Raw genomic sequence first — 18,801 nt, 5'->3', positions numbered from 1 at the left:
CTGGATTTCATAACCTCTTTAATATGTTAGAATAATAATGAATTGCAATGCCGTACTTATATTGCCGATAATTGTTTACCAAATGTTTTCTTGGTTAGTTTTGCCTATACCAATTATATTATGTGGTCTGACCGAATGACGTCATATAGGCCTACTTTCTATGTAATGGGTCGAAATGCTTATTAGAAATTGAGACAAAATCGTGCTGACCTTAACATTTAATGACTTCTCACACCACTTTGCAATACATAGCTTATAAAGAACGGTTGTTAATTCTGAATAAAACATCACCCGCCCTCTCCTCCCCTGTCTATAGGTAGGGATTGCTAGGGTGTAATGGACCTTCCTTCAGAAGCAATCATTCGATATTTAAAGGGATCTTATTAATTGTCTTCGTCTTAAACTTTGTTCATCATATAAGAGATCGAGTATGTTTTCAAAGTATTGATACTTCATAATTATAGTAATATAGTAAAAGTATGTATGCTATTGTATGCATTTAGTCTCATGTGTTATGATGTACATTCACATTATATCTTAGATATAATGGTAATGTAATGTCTCATTCTTCATACATTTCAAATTGCAATGATCTTATAAAGGGAAGAGATTTGTTAACCAGGGGTCTTTGTGCAACCCCACCCATCCTCCAATACCACGCTGCCTATCATGATAGATAATCACTCTGAAGTGATTACAGAGGTATAATGGACCTTCTTCGGCTATTTCTAACAATCCGGTGTTCCTCCGCCTATATAGGACAAAAACCAAGTAACCTAATATGTCAAAATTGTCCACAACAAGTATACACCAAGAATGTTGAAACCAGACAAGCACTTTGATAATCTGCAATTAGTAGACTAAAACATTACATAATTAAAATTACGAGCGGAGAATCGATTGAGGAATATGCACAAATGAGTGATATTCCAAGATTTGGTCTCTGCAAATGCAACCTGTATGTGTAATATATGCATTTCTTTTTTTGTACCTGCAGTGGTAAAGAACATTTGAGTCAATACAAAGCTATTTGTTAAAGGTTCGTGGGAGAGGGGAATGGGTAAAATTATTTTCATATTTCCCTTGTAACGCCGATACAAATGAGAATATCGATTTAAAGCTCAAACATCACATCAATAACCGCGTACTAAAAGTCACTTACAGTATGTTACACAATTCATAGTATTTATTTAGCCTTCCAGAAACCATCACTCGATATTTACATAACAAACAAACAGTTTACAATATAGCTGATCAGCTGATATTGTTATCTATTGATACTTTGATCCAGTACAATGCTATATTCGCGTATTCTATACCGTACTTCTACGCAACAAAAACGAAACATTGATAATGAGGGGGGGGGGGGCTTAGTTTAACACCAATGACCTCACCCCGTGACAGCTCCCTAATTATACCAGGGTGCACCCATTCTGACAGCTCCCTAATTATACAGGGAATCCTTTTTTGTGACAGTTAATATTAATATCAGGGAGCTCTGTTTGTGACAGCTCCCTGATAATACCAGGGAGTTATCTCTGTAACAGCTCCTTTATTATACCAGGGAGCCCGCTTTTAGACAGCTCATATTAATTCTAGGGAGCTCTTTTGTTACAGCTCCCTACCAGAGATTACTCTCTGCACCAGCTGCCTACTTATACCCTGGACCTCTCTGTGACAGCTTCCTAATTATACCAGGGAACCGTCTTTTTGACAGCTAATATTAATTCTAGCTGGGAGCTCTGTTTGTGACAGCTCCCTTATAATACCAGGGAGTTATCTCTGTAACAGCTCCTTTATTATACCAGGGAGCCCACTTTTAGACAGCTCATATTAATTCTAGGGAGCTCTTTTGTTACAGCTCCCTAAAAATACCAGGGATTACTCTATGCACCAGCTGCCTAATTATACCCTGGACCTCTCTGTGACAGCTTCCTAATTATACCAGGGAACCGTCTTTTTGACAGCTCATATTAATTCTAGGGAGCTCTGTTTGTGACAGCTCTCAAATAATACCAGGGAACTCTTTCTGTAACAGCTGCCTATAATTATACCAAGGACCTCTCGACAGCTCCCTAATTACACCAGGCAACCGTCTTTGTGACAGCTCCTATTAATATTAGGGAGCTATGTTTGTGACCGCTCCGTAACAACACCAGGGAGCTCTCTCTCCACCCGCCTCTCTCTCCACTTCTCTCCACCTCTCTCTCTCTCTCTCTCTGTAAAAGCTGCCTAATTATAGCAGGGAGCTCTCTCGAAGACAAAACAGACCCTGTAAATTAATAGTGACATTTTGAAAATAAGACAATATGGACATACAACAGTGCCTTTATATTGTTAATTAACATTCACCATTGGTTGTATATAATAACAGTTGAATGCGTTATAAACTGCATGACGCCAATAATAATTTGTCTTTAATAGTGGGTATTATAACACCTTTGCATGAATGCACAATTACAAGATATCACCGTTCTGTATCAACAAACATCGGACACTGCTCAATTTGCATATTAATAAAATAGTGCTACCCAAATTATGCGGGTTATATTCTCGTTTGGTGATTTCTGTGTTGATTTATGCGCATCATGTTTCTAATTAATTTAAAACTTGGTAGAGTTACTTCATTTGATATCAAAGCATGTGTTTACTGGTTAAAAACTGTTGTTGTTTGGGTTAAAATTAACGTCACAGTGTTCACTTTTCGTCGGTATATGTAGTTGACTTAGCTCTGAGGCATTTACTAAAACTAAAATTAAACGTACAGTATATATACAGTATAATAATTAGGTGTTCCCTTTCGAGGGGAATGGTGATGCACACCCGACGGAGATCGCACAGTCAGTCTCTATGCAAGGTGACTATGGTTGAAAGCGGATCGTTCGGTAGTTTGGTTTTCGTGCCCAGGTTCTTTACTTGGTGTATTTACTTAGAAAAGTACACACACTGAAGCGTGTTGGTTTTAATTTACACTTAATGGGTTGGCCAAATTAATTGCAATAGAAGTAAAAAAAATCGACAAACTTTGATAACATTAGGAATCGTTAACGGGAGAGAAGTTATTCCTTTACAGAATTAACTCTTACTTTTTGATTCACGGTTCTAATGTATTCGTTTAATACGGCGCACTGTCTTTCACGAACTTCTGTTAAATTGCGACTTAACGCAGGCGTCCTGGCTGCCGGTATTCTACTGTAAGAATACGAATACGTGTAACAGTGTTAATAAAATAAACCTCTCGCTGTCAGTGACATCTCCCTGCACCAGGCAACTCTATCGGTGATAACTCCTTGCATGGCTTGAGACTACACAGACACTACATTAGTATGGTTCAATAACCATACACTACACCCCCTGTAAGGGTTGTTACTACATTAGTATGGTTCAATGACCATACACTACACCCCCTGTAAGGGTTGTTACTACATTAGTATGGTTCAATGACCATACACTACAGCCCCTGTAAGGGTTGTTACTACATTAGTATGGTTAGATGACCATACATTACACTCCCTATATGGGTTGTTACTACATTAGTATGGTTCGATGACCATACACTACACTCCCTGTAAGGGTTGTTACTACATTAGTATGGTTTGATGACAATACACTACACTCCCTGTAAGGGTTGTTTCTACATTAGTATGGTTTGATGACCATACACTACAGCCCCTGTAAGGGTTGTTACTACATTAGTATGGTTTGATGACAATACACTACACTCCCTGTAAGGGTTGTTTCTACATTAGTATGGTTCGATGACCATACACTACAGCCCCTGTAAGGGTTGTTACTACATTAGTATGGTTCGATGACCATACACTACAGCCCCTGTAAGGGTTGTTACTACATTAGTATGGTTCAATGACCATACACTACACTCCCTGTAAGGGTTGTTACTACATTAGTATGGTTCAATGACCATACACTACACCCCCTGTAAGGGTTGTTACTACATTAGTATGGTTCGATGACCATACACTACACCCCCTGTAAGGGTTGTTACTACATTAGTATGGTTCGATGACAATACACTACACCCCCAGCAAGGGTTGTTACTACATTAGTATGGTTCGATGACCATACACTACAGCCCCTGTAAGGGTTGTTACTACATTAGTATGGTTCAATGACCATACACTACAGCCCCTGTAAGGGTTGTTACTACATTAGTATGGTTCAATAACCATACACTACACCCCCTGTAAGGGTTGTTACTACATTAGTATGGTTCAATGACCATACACTACACCCTCTGTAAGGGTTGTTACTACATTAGTATGGTTAGATGACCATACACCACACTCCCTGTAAGGGTTGTTACTACATTAGTATGGTTCAATGACCATACACTACACCCCCTGTAAGGGTTGTTACTACATAAGTATGGTTCAATGACCATACACTACACCCCCTGTAAGGGTTGTTACTACATTAGTATGGTTCAATGACCATACACTACAGCCCCTGTAAGGGTTGTTACTACATTAGTATGGTTAGATGACCATACACTACACTCCCTATATGGGTTGTTACTACATTAGTATGGTTCGATGACCATACACTACACTCCCTGTAAGGGTTGTTACTACATTAGTATGGTTTGATGACAATACACTACACTCCCTGTAAGGGTTGTTTCTACATTAGTATTGTTCGATGACCATACACTACAGTCCCTGTAAGGGTTGTTACTACATTAGTATGGTTTGATGACCATACACTACACTCCCTGTAAGGGTTGTTTCTACATTAGTATGGTTCGATGACCATACACTACAGCCCCTGTAAGGGTTGTTACTACATTAGTATGGTTAGATGACCATACACTACACTCCCTATATGGGTTGTTACTACATTAGTATGGTTCGATGACCATACACTACACTCCCTGTAAGGGTTGTTACTACATTAGTATGGTTTGATGACAATACACTACACTCCCTGTAAGGGTTGTTTCTACATTAGTATTGTTCGATGACCATACACTACAGTCCCTGTAAGGGTTGTTACTACATTAGTATGGTTTGATGACCATACACTACACTCCCTGTAAGGGTTGTTTCTACATTAGTATGGTTCGATGACCATACACTACAGCCCCTGTAAGGGTTGTTACTACATTAGTATGGCTCAATGACCATACACTACACTCCCTGTAAGGGTTGTTACTACATTAGTATGGTTCAATGACCATAAACTACACTCCCTGTAAGGGTTGTTACTACATTAGTATGGTTCGATGACTATACACTACATGCCCAGCAAGGGTTGTTACTACATTAGTATGGTTCAATGACCCTACACTACACCCCCAGCAAGGGTTGTTACTACATTAGTATGGTTCAATGACAATGCACTCCAACTTTTATGGCTTGTTGTTCCAGGTTTAATTCACTCATTTGAATCATTTAACTTTTATTTAAAGACCAAATATGGAGGCAATTTTTTGTTGTTGAGATTTTCCATTAATTTAGGAGTTTACATACCCATAATCAACATGTGTGAAAAATTATCTTCGAAAACCTACTATAACCCATCAAAAACGACCACGAAAATGGACATTTTGGGTAGTCCCGTGACATGAACCTCTGGAATGTCTGAAAACAGAGATTGATCCAAAGGAGCCTCTGGTCACCGTGTGACGTCAAAGTTTGTATACCGCGAAAATCAAACGTTGATATAGGCACTGTTTGTACACAGATAGCGAACAATTGTACTGTTTTTGACTTCCAATTTCGAGCGTTTGAAAAGCTGTTAGCTTAAAACAAGAACACATGAAGGTTAACAACAAGTTTTAAGACAATTATAAGCAGAAATTTTAGTTAAATTGCTTATTTTATTAGCAAAATTTCCACTCAAATGGAGGCATCTTTTACATATGCGTAGCGTCAATAGGTCCGTACGGTACAATATGCTTACATAGTACTTACTCGTTTTAATATCCAAAAGTATACAAACACAGAAAAAGTATCCTTTCAATTAACAATTTTAGCAGTGAATATCCCAATCCACGTTTCTTGTTCAATCCTGGGCGAAAAACTACCGTAACTCTGTGTAATTCCATAGAGTTAGGTCTAGTTGAAACAGGCCTTGACCATAGTACAAACATCCCACAATCACAAGACAGTCACTAACGAAATAAAACGTCCGATCGCTTCATACTACCGTTTTTATTCAACTCCTTGGACCATGCAGATGTCGGAATAAACAGAACGGACAATATTACACATGTATCACGAACTCACGATACTGGAATACAACAAATGAAATAGATAAATCCTAACATGGCTATTTACACATGCTGTGAGCCAACGCCGGCGAGAGTTGTAACTAACTACCGTATATGTACTAACAATGCTATACCCTTGGCACGGTATATATATATACGGTCATCTCTTACAGTAAATATATTACTGTCAATTGCGTGATATAATGTTACATGTAAGGACGTCCAGGGCGTGTTTACGATGAGACTTGAAAGGGTCAATTTCACATTAGCTACGCAGAAAGAGACATTTGCGGCGTACACAAAGGCAGGGTCGTGTATGAGTACCCATAGGCTTTTTGAGCATGTCGAATGGTTACAAATGCAAAACAATAATTAAAAATACGGAGCTACGTACACTTTTATTGCGAGTATTTAGGCCCCATACTGTCCATTCGAATTGAAGGGAAAAATTAATCCATTTAAAATTATTTATGTAATGTAGGTCTATTGCATCATAGTTCCGGCTAAGACTGCAGGTCTATCAATACTTATCCTGTAGTTTTATGAGGCTTATTAGGAAATCAGTTTATGTTATGTTGCACGAAAATAGTAAGTACAATATACACACCGACAAAAGGTAATAGGGTTGTGCTATGTTGATGTATCCCTTCCACGGTCTCCAGATCCAGAGTGCTCATTCGTAATAAAAAAATATATATATAAGAGAGTAAGAATTATTAACAATCAAACTCGGCCGGAGTCCGGGGAAGGGGGCAGATGCTGCGACTGTTTGTTTGTCCGTTAGAAATGTTACAGGTGACAAAGTAGGCTACATGCAGTGGATTTTCAGATGAAGTAGCTAATGTGACTAATACATCAGTTTCAAAAGACGTTGTGGTACATCGGTATTATTCGATCGATCCTATTCACAGAAAACTTTTGAAGACTTCATTTACAAGTTCATCAGTTTAGCATTATTTGAATAACAATGTCAGCATAACAATGTCAGAGTAAACAGCTATGGCGAATAAACTTCATAGTTTATTAAAGCGGATGCAGCAGCAAATTGAATGTAAGGTCTTTTGTTGTTGTTGTTATATGCGAAACTATTGTGCTGCTTGTACGCCTTTCGAGGAGTAACCCACTAGATAGTTCATTGTTAATGTACACGTGATTGTCGGGGAATAAATTCTTCGATAGAGTTAGCCTAAAATATAAGACGCGTGTTCGTTCTCTAAAAGTTGTCCGGTTTCCTACCACAACCTGACCCAACACATAAACATTACAATGGTTTGACAAGTTACATCGAACATCAACTTAAACATGGCATTCGCTACCGCCACGTTAGGCGAAAATTTTGATAATGATTTTGAAGTGGACGAAGAAATAGCTATTGGCGAGATCGGTGGTGAGTGCGTGGAGTCCCCTTTTGAGGATGATACTGATTCATCAAGCACTTCATCAGAAGAAGAGCAATTGCCTGACACAGACGAAGAAGAATTCGCCCGTGATTTGGTTGGCGCTGCCCCATACAGATTCGAACCGTTACTCCCCGAAGGGGAACAGCAACCACGGCAGACAATGGAAAGAAATGAAAACATGGAAAGGCTTCAAAGACTCGACTGGTAGGTACTAAATACTTTCAAGTCACATTTCATGTTTTATTTTTTTAATATTTTTTTTACCGATAAACCATAGAGGGAAACTGGATTCTTAGGCCACAGGGTACTGCTTACCAAAATTCTTGTTTTCGCTTTGTGGTTGGGTCTATTTAAAAAATATTAATTCTTCAATTGTCAATTGCTTTACGCCACAAATATGAATGGGTCTTTACGCTCCCACTTGTTGCAATACCAGATAATTTGATTCTTATGTGCCATAGTTTAAACAAGCATTTAATAAGACGTTGACATGAATTTGAAGCTAATGATATCACACCTTTTTTTCTTCTTTTTTTTGAAGAACAAAGTGTACCCATTGGTTGGTTGGGTATGGTCTTATTAATGTAGATTCCAAAAGAAAATACTGAAGATGTAGTTAACATAATATCTGTATGGAAGCCATTCATTTTCTATGTTGTGAATAGTTACGGCACTGAAGCAACTTACTCCATAGGTGTAACCTCTGCTATATATCCACAAAGTTATTATACAAACACTTGATTAAAACACTTCTCAATTAACTCACCAAGGTATTGGTATTCATCTATTGTTTACAAATTCAAAAGTAGTAATCCAGTCTGCAACTGCTTGAATTCCTACTGTATCTGCTTCAATGCAGTGGTTAGCCTTTTTTTGCATCATAAAACATTTCTAAGCATACTTCCAAGCTTTGGGTCTTTTTTACTTCATAATGTAGGTGTCGCTGTGGGGCCTGTGCATTAATGCCAACAGTCACTGAGAGCGTTTGTTGTCAGGAAATACCATGTATGCAGGATACAATGCTGCAGGCAGGTACACCTGAGACTTGCATCACTCAACACGAAGCTTTTGAGTCAGTAGCTTTGTGCAGTGTGGTTCTGGATGTGGCATACATTGGCTACAGCAGAAGGGAACAGAGACAGGTACCCCATAGAGATCACGAGTAAGTACAGAATATTATCACAGCATAACAATCACACATTTCAGTACTTTGAGGACTGTCATCAGTGAGTAACGATCATGAAGTAGGTATGGAGGCATTCTTACTGTAATTTGCATACCAAACTTGGCTTAAAACTTAATATAATTGCAAAGACAAACCATGTTTACTTTTGCCTTATACATGGTTTTCATTGTGTGTTGTTTTCATCATCCTTCACCTTGTCAACTCGCCCCTTCCCACTCCTCCCCATGGCCGAATCCTCTCAAAGCACCTCAGTCAACCCATATCTCTGGACCCACCCAATCTCTCCCCTCTCCATCTCAATGTATATTAATCCAAGATATGCACTTGCTCATTAAGAAAGTTTTGCTCTGAGATACCATATAGGCAGAAACATATTGTAGAGGGTTATAAAAAGCTTTAACTAAAACAGTTGTACATTAGTATTTTTCGTTTTCGTTATTTCTTCCTTTGGAAAGGCGCTACAGATACACAGCTTACCGACAGGTGGTCCGATGGAATTGGGGTATACTTGGTCGAAATAACAGGGTTCCTTTACCCTCTTGTGTGGTTGACAGAATAAGACAAACTTTTCCACTTCCCAGGAGACAAAGAATGACAGGATTCCAACCAGGAATTGTTGATGAGCAGTGACATTTTTATTTTCAAGTTAAAACTTCTGGTGCGACTGGTACATAAAAAAGTTGGGGTAATTATAAATAGAAACCACTGATTTCGCATCCTCTTTCATTTAGTTTACTCTGTTTTACTTAATATGGGCAAATCTGGAAGTTTCCCTTCCAACAGCAACTTGCAACTCGGGGTGTTCTAAGGAAGCAGCAAGTGGAGGTGGAACATTGCTCAGGATTGGTATAGTCTGCCTTAGAGTTTTTCCACCTCTCTGCACCAACTGAACTGCCTCTTCCATTAGCTCATGGACATATTCTGAAATAAAGTGAAATAAAGTTTGCAATACCTTACATATTTTACTTGTCATCTGGTCACTTTCACGAGTCCTCGTAAAAATTTCCTTCATTTTTGAATAACAAAGAAAAGAAACCACCCCTTCTATGGTATATGATGATCAAAGGCAAATCTGCCTGCTTTGGTAATACTTTTATTCCACATGAGCTGAAAAAGAGGATAAAACTTTCCCCTCTCCAACCCCAGCCAACCACCCTCCCCTCCTTCACCATAACATGGCAGTACCATTTTATAGAGCTCAGTACTGATTTCAGTTAAAAGTTATAGCAAACATGTCATAGTTCATACCAAAAGTAGGCTCCTCCAAGAGCTTGTGCAGCACATATTCTCCGTCCTTCCCCCTTGGAAAGCTGATCGACCACTGTAGGGTCCCATCTTTCTTCTTTCTCTGGGATCGTCCAGCATTTTCATTGTAGTGCATAGCAGTAAGATACAATCTGTATGGGAAGGAGAAAAAAGATTACAGCTTATGCCTCATGAACACACAAGAATTCAAATAAAGTAGTATTATAATAGTACATGAGTGGTACTATTGGAGGTGTTTAGGACCAGTGCTGTGAATTGTACTCCGTTTGTAAGACCCTATTCTAGCTCTACACTCTACTTTACTTTTAAGGAATAAAAATATGTCAAATTCCTCACCGGACAAGCATGCTTTGGTAGCTATATGCTAGCAGCTTTGGGGCAAAGTGGTTGATGATCGAATGGTATGTTTCAACGTTGGAGGTTTGATGAAATGGTGACATCATTTTCATGGTTCGAGTTAGGTAAGGGGAATCCAGAATCCTTAGTAGCTCCTCTGCAGCTTTTGAATCTGAGATAAACAGCAACAAACGAAATTCACTTTATGTGTCTAAGCAGGTACTTTCAACGTATAATGAACTCACCAAAGTCTTTCGAAAATGATCTCATTAATGGTACTTATTACAATGTTGAGTTGATTTCATTGATGGAAGAGAACAACCAATATGTAGAAAATTAACTGACTGATTATGAAATGCATACTTCCATACTCTACAAAACTTTTAAAAATACTTCCTCGGTATCTAAATGTTAACTTGCAATGAAAGTTTATTCCAGCTTTAATAAGACTGTCAATAAATGGCTAAATTACATAGTGAGGTGAAACAGGTCGCTTACCAATTGGAACCCAAGCTTCTGTCGCTCTGCATCAGCTAGAGGAGGATGCTCACAGGCTGGAAAATGGTCGTTGTTGTGGATGTGAATGTTCATGATGTGGTTCAAGATGGATGCGAACTTGGCAGCCATGACATCACCGTTTCCATCAGGGGTTGATGAGGCAGACCAATACACGTGGTTGATTATACTCCTTGTCCAGTGATTTATCAACTCACAGTTGCTCTTTGCACCAGCAGCCCTTAGTTTCTTCTTTATTCCTACAAATTATGCAGGAAAAGATGTGGTTATCATGGTTATCTTACATACGCCATTACAGGAATTCAAAACAAATCAGCTGAAAGTTAGAAATAGATGGCCAAGGGAACATTGAATGGCATAAAATGGATGTCTGAAGTGTGATATTACTTCATAGAATATATTTATCATGTCAGCAGATATCAGACAGAATAATAAAATAAACGACACTTTGCTATGCTAATTGAGTGCTGAAGGTACCTTTAGATATATGCCAAACATCAAAGTAATGCACCACTCCAGATTTCTCGCTCAACTCTTCTCTAATCCATTTAGTTACTTGACTGTGCCGGTCTGTAATTATGGTTCCAAGGTTGAGGCCCACACGAGATATCCATGACGTTCCCCTCTTCAAACCTTCCAGCTCCATTTGATAGCTGTTGCCAACTTCATTTTTCTAAGAAAACAAGAAAGGAAGATGTGATATATTTTCATAGCCAGTTTAACCACCCCACCAGCCCCCCCCCCCCCCAAAAAAGAAAACATTGGAGATGTTTAGGTATTTTTATAAAGAAGAATACAACTGGACCTAATTTGATAACGAAAAACAGAAATCATTTGATGATGAGAAACGTAACTATTAACTTAGAACAGCACTTTGCACATTGTATTTTCAAATTAGTTGGAAAGTTTGAAGCCAGTGGCCCCAAAATATGCCCCCCCCCCCAAAAAAAAAATTATAATAATGAAGCATTGAATACCCCCCCCCCCTTTCTTCAAAGGTAGTCATTGGTCAACTCACAACAACTTGAATGCATGTATTTTGGTTTAGATGATGTAATATTCCTTATTTTTTTGAGTTTGACAACTGTACCATAGGGTTGTACAACATACTTGATCTCAGTAATACAGCAAAAAAGCATTGAGATGTGAAGATAGTATAGTCTAAATGACAGCTGCTAACCTAACAGGTCCACTGATAGGCTTCCTGTGTTGAATCAGCATACTAAACATGTGATTGTTCCAAGCTTCCTTGTTTTGTGATATCATGTTACCAATGTTTAACCATTTGACACCTGTTGACATCACATGACCTTTGAACTCCACCACAAAAAAGCAAAAGGAAAAAAAAGGGCAATACAAAATCATTTTGAATCTCTTACCTGAACCAACTCAACATGAATGACTTTATTAATGTTCTGCTCGAGGAATGAGTAGGAGCCATACTTGGCTGTGTGCCCCGGACTATCGTTCCTGGCATCGCCTCCAATGACCAACTGCTGGTTGGTATCTTTGAGCTGGTCTATCAGTGATTGCTGCATTTTACTCCAAATGTTTACGACAGTTGGTTGGAGATACAGCCTTTGGTGTTCCATGAAAGATGAATATGCAATACTTTCCATATTCATGGCTGAAAGGACCTTCAGAACCTTCTTTGGAGATGCCCCATTGAAGAGAATTGCACTGGAAAGGAGGATATTGCCGGCAGGAAGGTTACCAATGAATGGTTGGCTAAACCACTTCCTTACCAGGCCACAGGGTGCTGGCTCCTGGCAAAGCTGCTTGATGACCACCATGGTTCCCTTTATGTGACTGATCTGTGGAGAAGATTTTCCATGGCAAACAGGACATACCCTAAACAAATCCAAAAGGCAGCTTTCAAATACCATGTATTTTGCCTCAATGTGAGGAGGTGTTGGCTCATCGATGCTCTCTCTGAGAAAATAAAGGAAAAAAAACATGCAATTTTAAAATGAATAAAAACGCATTTGTTAATACATCAGAGTTTTTCATGAATGATTTTACTGTATGGAAGTTTCTTCATGACAAGGGTTATAGTACATGTTTGCAAAATTTGTATCATTTCACAGGTCTTCAAAATTGCTTTCATTCAATACATCATGTTTGAAATTAATTCTCAGATTCTCACTCAACACACACATTGCCCATGGGCAACAGTTGGGTTGTCAATCTGCATATTTTACAAGTGTATAAGATTGGATTGAACAAAAACTAGATGAATTTTCAGTGCACTATCTTACAGATACAGTAAAAAGCTATAGAAGAAACCTTTTACAGAACTTTTTTAGGAATGGGGACTGTCATTGCTCAATTGAGAAGTAGGGATACTCTCTAAAACCTAGTACAAAATAATGAGCATAAGCAATTGACTTCAACTATGATTGTACAATGAAAGGAAATATGATATAATACTTACACATTAGATTCCAAGTACTGTAGATGTGGGTCTTTGAGGGCCAATGAATCACTGTCCGGTGTGTATTCCGGATCCACTATTATTTTGCTGTTTGGCTTTTTGCAAAAATCTGTACTGGAAGAGCTATCAATGACATCAGGAAAAGGAGGGTCATATCTTACTCGAGGCTCTTCATGAAGATCTTCCCACTGTGTTGCCACTTCCTTTGTCTCCACAGGGTGCCATTTAGGTGTCTGCATTCCTGTATGAAGTTAACAGTGAAGTTAACTAAGGTAGTCACACAATGTAAATACATGTATGCACCACTAGCTTGGCATTTTCTAATGTTCTACTTGCATGGTAAAATGTTGTGATGATAAAGAATATTTATTTGTTACCATATCGTTACAGTATGCACAAGCTAGAGAGCAGATAATTCCTAAAAGTGTTGGAGCTGGTGCTTACTATGAGAGCTATTCTAACCACCTTTTTATCCTCCTGAGGCCATTTCTGGGATCAAATCTTCTTGTCTATGATAAAGTCCCACAAAACAAAGTTTCAATAATTGATATCCCGAGAGAAATTGCAAAAAGTGGCAATGAATAGGTCCACACAGAGCCAGAGCAAAAATCTTTCTAATTTTCAAAGCTTGTTATATGTCAACCACAAGTATTAATACTACCTACTGATGATCTGTTACATATTTTGCTTTACCTGTTATTTGGAACCCCCCTCTGTTATGTTGGACAACTTGTATGAAACAAATCACTGTTATAAAAAATTTTGCCCAATGCTTAGGCTATTTTCTAGGCCTGAATAGAAAACATGAAATATGTTACCCACCCCACCCCCACACACACACTCAAACATTCTTTAATGACTATGCAGTTATGACATATGTATGTTATACCAGAAATACACATGAAAAAGCACATTCTATGATAGTATAGTATATAACCTGCCTTCAGAACCTACAAGACATTCTTACCTTTGGTAATACCCCAATTTTTACTGCATACGGTAACTGCTTTCGAGCACTGACGCTTTCGCACCGCCTTGAATGTGACTTGTGTGCCTCTGTGGGTCCTCCCGTCATTTTCAGACTGCACAGTTGTGTAACCTGATGGGGCCACGCTTATAGCATTCACTTGGGGCATTTCACTCCTAACTTGGTCAGCAAAACCTTGCAAGGTATCTGCAGCATTTTGCAGAGTAGCTAGTCCTTTTCCAACATCCTTTGGAAAAGATTTTTGAATTAATCTTGATACCTCCTGAAGAGACAAAAGAAAGGAAGTAGATTGATCCCCATAACCATATTGGTTGCACCAAAAAAAGTGAGTCATTCAAAGGGAATGTGACAGGATGAAGAGCTAAAGCCCATACAGGTAGCAATATGCAATATTTAATTCATGTGTAGAAACTGGGTTTTCAAGAAAAATAAGATGAATACCCAAGGTTCTCGCCAGCATATTTTTCAAACGGAGTGAAAACTCAAGCAGATGATCATGTCGGAAACCCCAGTAGGGTCTTCTCGTGGTAATGTAGTCTAGGCTATGTTTTTCTTATTAAAAAAAAATTGTTCGCACTAAAGCTTCGAATAAAAGTTCACCACCACAAAGATTGAAAATACAGCCCTCACATTTACCTTGCTGAAGCACCTTACAGCAAGAACTGCACTCCACGAGAGAAACCACATATATACCTAGGCCTAAGTATGGTTGAGGAACACTGTTGTAAGGCTTAGCTTGCAGTAGGCTATAGCCATGATACCACAGTTGGTTTATCCTACATCACTGTATGAGCGCCTTCACGTTATACTAGCTATTAGTATTAGTGTTAGCTAGGTTTAGGCTACGCCATATTAGGCCTAATGTTTCTTCAACACGCCTCATCAGGACCAAATTTGAATAGAAAGTTGTACGAATAGGCTACAACGTTATTGAAGCTTTTAGTTTTAGCACAACATAGGTACAATGCCCAGGATTGCTGGGTTAATAATCAACATTTTTGACAGGTTTCTCGATTTACGTGTACCCTAACTTACAGGGTACGTTTCAGTCTCCGCTAGCGCTTTCGTAGAAAATTTGTTGCATCATGCAACTGCATGTAGGCTATTACACATCGCTTTAGCATAATCAATGTAGACCCTAAGCTAGCCTAGGTTAGAAAGCTGAGATTTATACATACCTTGGAACGTTGTCGTCTGATGGACAGGAGACGTCTCTTCTTATAGGGTGACTCTCTTTGCGGCTTCAAAGATGGGACTGCTCCTACTTTCAATTTTGGTTTTAATATTACGCCAGCCTTGGCCAACTTCTTGCGTAGCAAATATTGAGGATCCCAATCGCTTTCCTTGAAATGCACTGAGCATACTTTAACGTGTTCGGCATGAGATACTCCGGGTGCTGAAAAATCTTTACGCGTTGATCTCACAAAATTGATCCAAAGTCTACGGCGTTTTACGTCTGTTCTTCCACTCGGAAACCTAAAAAAGCTGATGTTTTTGTTGGCTGAGGTATAACTGCAACCTCCAACAACACAGAATTGTGGCATTTTGAGGGAAAAGGAGTAATATCCTTGATTTTTTTGGCAGCTCAAGTATACGACTTTACACACTAAAAGTATAGTTGTCAGTGAGGTATACAAACGTTGACGTCACATGGTCACCTGATGTCTTAGGAATGTTTCAGGAATGTCTGAAATAGAAGCTGACTTTTCGTCCCATTTTTCACTTATTTAACGTCCGAAATTGGTAAAGTTAATTACAGCAATGTAATTGGAGTCAGTTAAGGATTACATACATGAAAAATGGTGGGATTTTATGTTCATCGAAAAGTCTCCATAGTTGGTCTTTAAAGTATTGGAAGACTACTGTAGCTATTTATTCGTAACGGAAGAATCTGAAATTCCAAAAATTAACACTCCATGTGTTTATGTTGAAGTATACGTTCAATATTATGAATACATCATCAGTATGATAAGAGTTTTAGCGCAATTTGGCACATGCAGAGATTATTCTGATTGGTTTAAATATACTATGACATCATTTGCAATTATCCTCAATACACCACTGTATATTCATTAGCTAGGAAAACCATCCGTCTTCTTTAAACCTACATTCTTATGATTTAAAGTGGCTTAAATAATAGTTTTCAATGACTGTGAATAGACTTGAGAATAAAGAAAACAAAACCATCATAAAATAGTAAACAGTTCCTAAATTAGGTGTAGGAAAAAAATGTAAAAGGCTGTTTATTTATTAGATAACTTACATTATGTTTAGATGCAATCTCCAGAAACTGTGTCGTCGATCTTTGAAGAAGAGCGCTGTCGATTTTCTGTATCTGTACATGATGCGAGCAGAGATCTTTCACCGAATCCATAATGTCGTTGACATCACCAGTTTGTTCCAGGATACAGAGGATGGCAAACTTATCCCCCCCTGGTAATCTCTTCAAATGGTTGATGAGTTTCTTTCCAGCATTGGGGTCCAGACCACAGGCGAATCTAAACAGGTACTGAAGATCAAATTGATCTAAGAACCTCAGCATATCGGAGAGATCGTGTGCGTTCTTTACAAGAGTGACAAGGTGGTAGGCTGCATACCATTCACAGAATAGTTTATGATAAAAACGGACCATCGTTGTAAACAACACATTGTTTCCAATAGAATCATCGCTCACTACATCTTCCTCCACCAAAATGCCAATTGAAATATACTGGTCATATAATTCTGGCCCGACTCTTTGACGAAATCCAGTCTTAATCCATGACAATTGTTGGTTTTTCTTGTTTAATCCTTCGAAAGCTATTTTGTCTAGCTCATGATGTTCCATTTCATGAAGATATAACTTGTTGCTTCTATTGTCGCCATATTTCTGTTTCAGATGGTCGTAAAAACATCTAATCATTTGTTTGAAGAACTGTGTGACAGACTTGAACTTCATGAGGTCTCTCTGATCATGAGCCATGTGGGCAAACATCACGAATATGAGAGGCACCTGGCAAAGATCAGCAAGGATGGAGTTTTCATTGAGCCGTTGTTTTATTTCTTCCACTGCCTCATCGTTGTTACTAACTACAGCCTTACGAATATACTCATTCCTAGCTTTGTCATCGAAGCCTGTTAGTTTGGCCCCCTTAGTTTCTTTTCTAAGACATTCTGGAAGATATCTTGTCGTTAAGCTGACATCAAAGTCTGCAAACAGTTCCATCTTGATAATCCTGTGTACATCGTCATTATCATTGCTGTCCCTGCCAGGATACTCGTCATATCCATCCAAAATAATGTGGACGGACGAGCAACTGTGAATGATCTTTTCAATATCATGTTTGCTAACACGGGGTTCATGGAAGAGAAGAAATGACTTAATCGCCCTGTAGAGAGACTTTACACTTCCAAGTTGTCTTAACCGAAGAAGAATTAGTATTTCCACATTGTTCATCGGGGAATCCGATACGCCATTACACCAATCGTAGGCCAGCTGAAGGGTTAACGTTGACTTACCATACCCGGGCTCTCCTTGTATAATGCGTCTCTTGGAATTAAACCGAAAGTCAGTATAAATACTTTTGTAAGATTCCAAACGCTCCCATGATCCTCTGGTGCCTGGCGTTAGCTCTGGTGCCAGACAAACTTCAACGCCCCCTTCTACAAAGACCTTGTCCACACAAAAAAGTCTATCTTTTATATATGGTAGGGGTTGAATCGCATCATATTGGCCTTTATATGTCCTCTTGAGACCTTCTATCAGAAATTGTTTCTTCTCTAAACAAAAAACAGAAACAATATGTGTAAATGTTCCATGTATGACTAAATTTGACGAACAATAAATTGGTGACACACAGGAGAACACGTCAATCTTAATTGTTTATTCGTTACTGATAATACAGTTTTGTTACTGTTCTATTTGCTATTAAGACGACAGAGCGGGAGGAGGTTACATGTTTTACCATAAGGAAGTAAAGATGCACAAATGACAAAGTCAAAGATTAAGGCATCTACCTTGAAGATCAGGAGTCAGCTCCATTGTCACGTGATTTACTTCAGACAGTCTACGAAGCGTGAAGGGGTCGTGTCAGAACAGCTCCTGCCCATCATTTCTGTAAATCAGTTTTTCTTTCTTAAAAATATGAGAAAAATAGGGAATCTAAATAATTACATCATTCAGTTAACTTTCAAAATGTATACTACATTGTGTTGTTGTTGCATCTATGGATGGTTCAATGTTTTATTAATAATCAGACAGCAAACCTGCAGTGTGGTTTCAATGATGCTACATCAATAATCTTATATGAATGTGACACACTAGGCTGTAGGGTATAACCATGATGGACAGCATACCTCAATATAAGCAAAAAGCATTGAGATCATATAACAACACAATGTTCACATTGGCACCTGAAGACCGAGATGAAAACTTTTCTTGTATTCAACATAGAGATTGATTGC

The 18,801-nt window shown here is 38.6% G+C and overlaps 3 protein-coding genes across 3 annotated transcripts in view; 1 reads left to right on the top strand and 2 right to left on the bottom strand.

Annotated features, from left to right (window-relative positions):
- Positions 1–18,801, bottom strand: part of LOC139970061 (uncharacterized) — a 126,865-nt gene that overhangs the window by 79,503 nt on the left and 28,561 nt on the right. Inside the window, exons 3-4 of the mRNA XM_071975693.1 lie at positions 18,355–18,472; positions 16,622–18,117 (exon numbers count right to left, since the gene is read on the bottom strand). Of these exons, the coding sequence (XP_071831794.1) occupies positions 16,622–18,117; positions 18,355–18,379 (1,521 nt within the window). The 5' untranslated portion in view covers positions 18,380–18,472. The remainder of the gene's footprint in view (positions 1–16,621; positions 18,118–18,354; positions 18,473–18,801) is intronic.
- LOC139970075 (uncharacterized) lies at positions 7,535–9,448 on the top strand. The gene is made up of 3 exons (XM_071975710.1): positions 7,535–7,836; positions 8,570–8,794; positions 9,274–9,448. The coding sequence occupies exons 1-3, from the start codon at positions 7,535–7,537 to the stop codon at positions 9,446–9,448; spliced, it is 702 nt and encodes a 233-aa protein (XP_071831811.1).
- Positions 9,557–16,726, bottom strand: LOC139970183 (uncharacterized). The gene is made up of 9 exons (XM_071975822.1): positions 15,537–16,726; positions 14,338–14,620; positions 13,371–13,611; positions 12,316–12,868; positions 11,414–11,609; positions 10,915–11,175; positions 10,421–10,592; positions 10,067–10,215; positions 9,557–9,739 (listed from the first exon to the last, which is right to left on the bottom strand). Exons 1-9 carry the CDS (start codon positions 15,900–15,902, stop codon positions 9,561–9,563), a joined length of 2,400 nt encoding a protein of 799 aa, XP_071831923.1. The 5' UTR covers positions 15,903–16,726; the 3' UTR covers positions 9,557–9,560.

Source organism: Apostichopus japonicus, chromosome 7 (genome assembly GCF_037975245.1).
Source record: "Apostichopus japonicus isolate 1M-3 chromosome 7, ASM3797524v1, whole genome shotgun sequence".
NCBI lineage: Eukaryota > Metazoa > Echinodermata > Holothuroidea > Aspidochirotida > Stichopodidae > Apostichopus > Apostichopus japonicus.
This window is presented reverse-complemented; position numbering and strand designations above follow the sequence as displayed.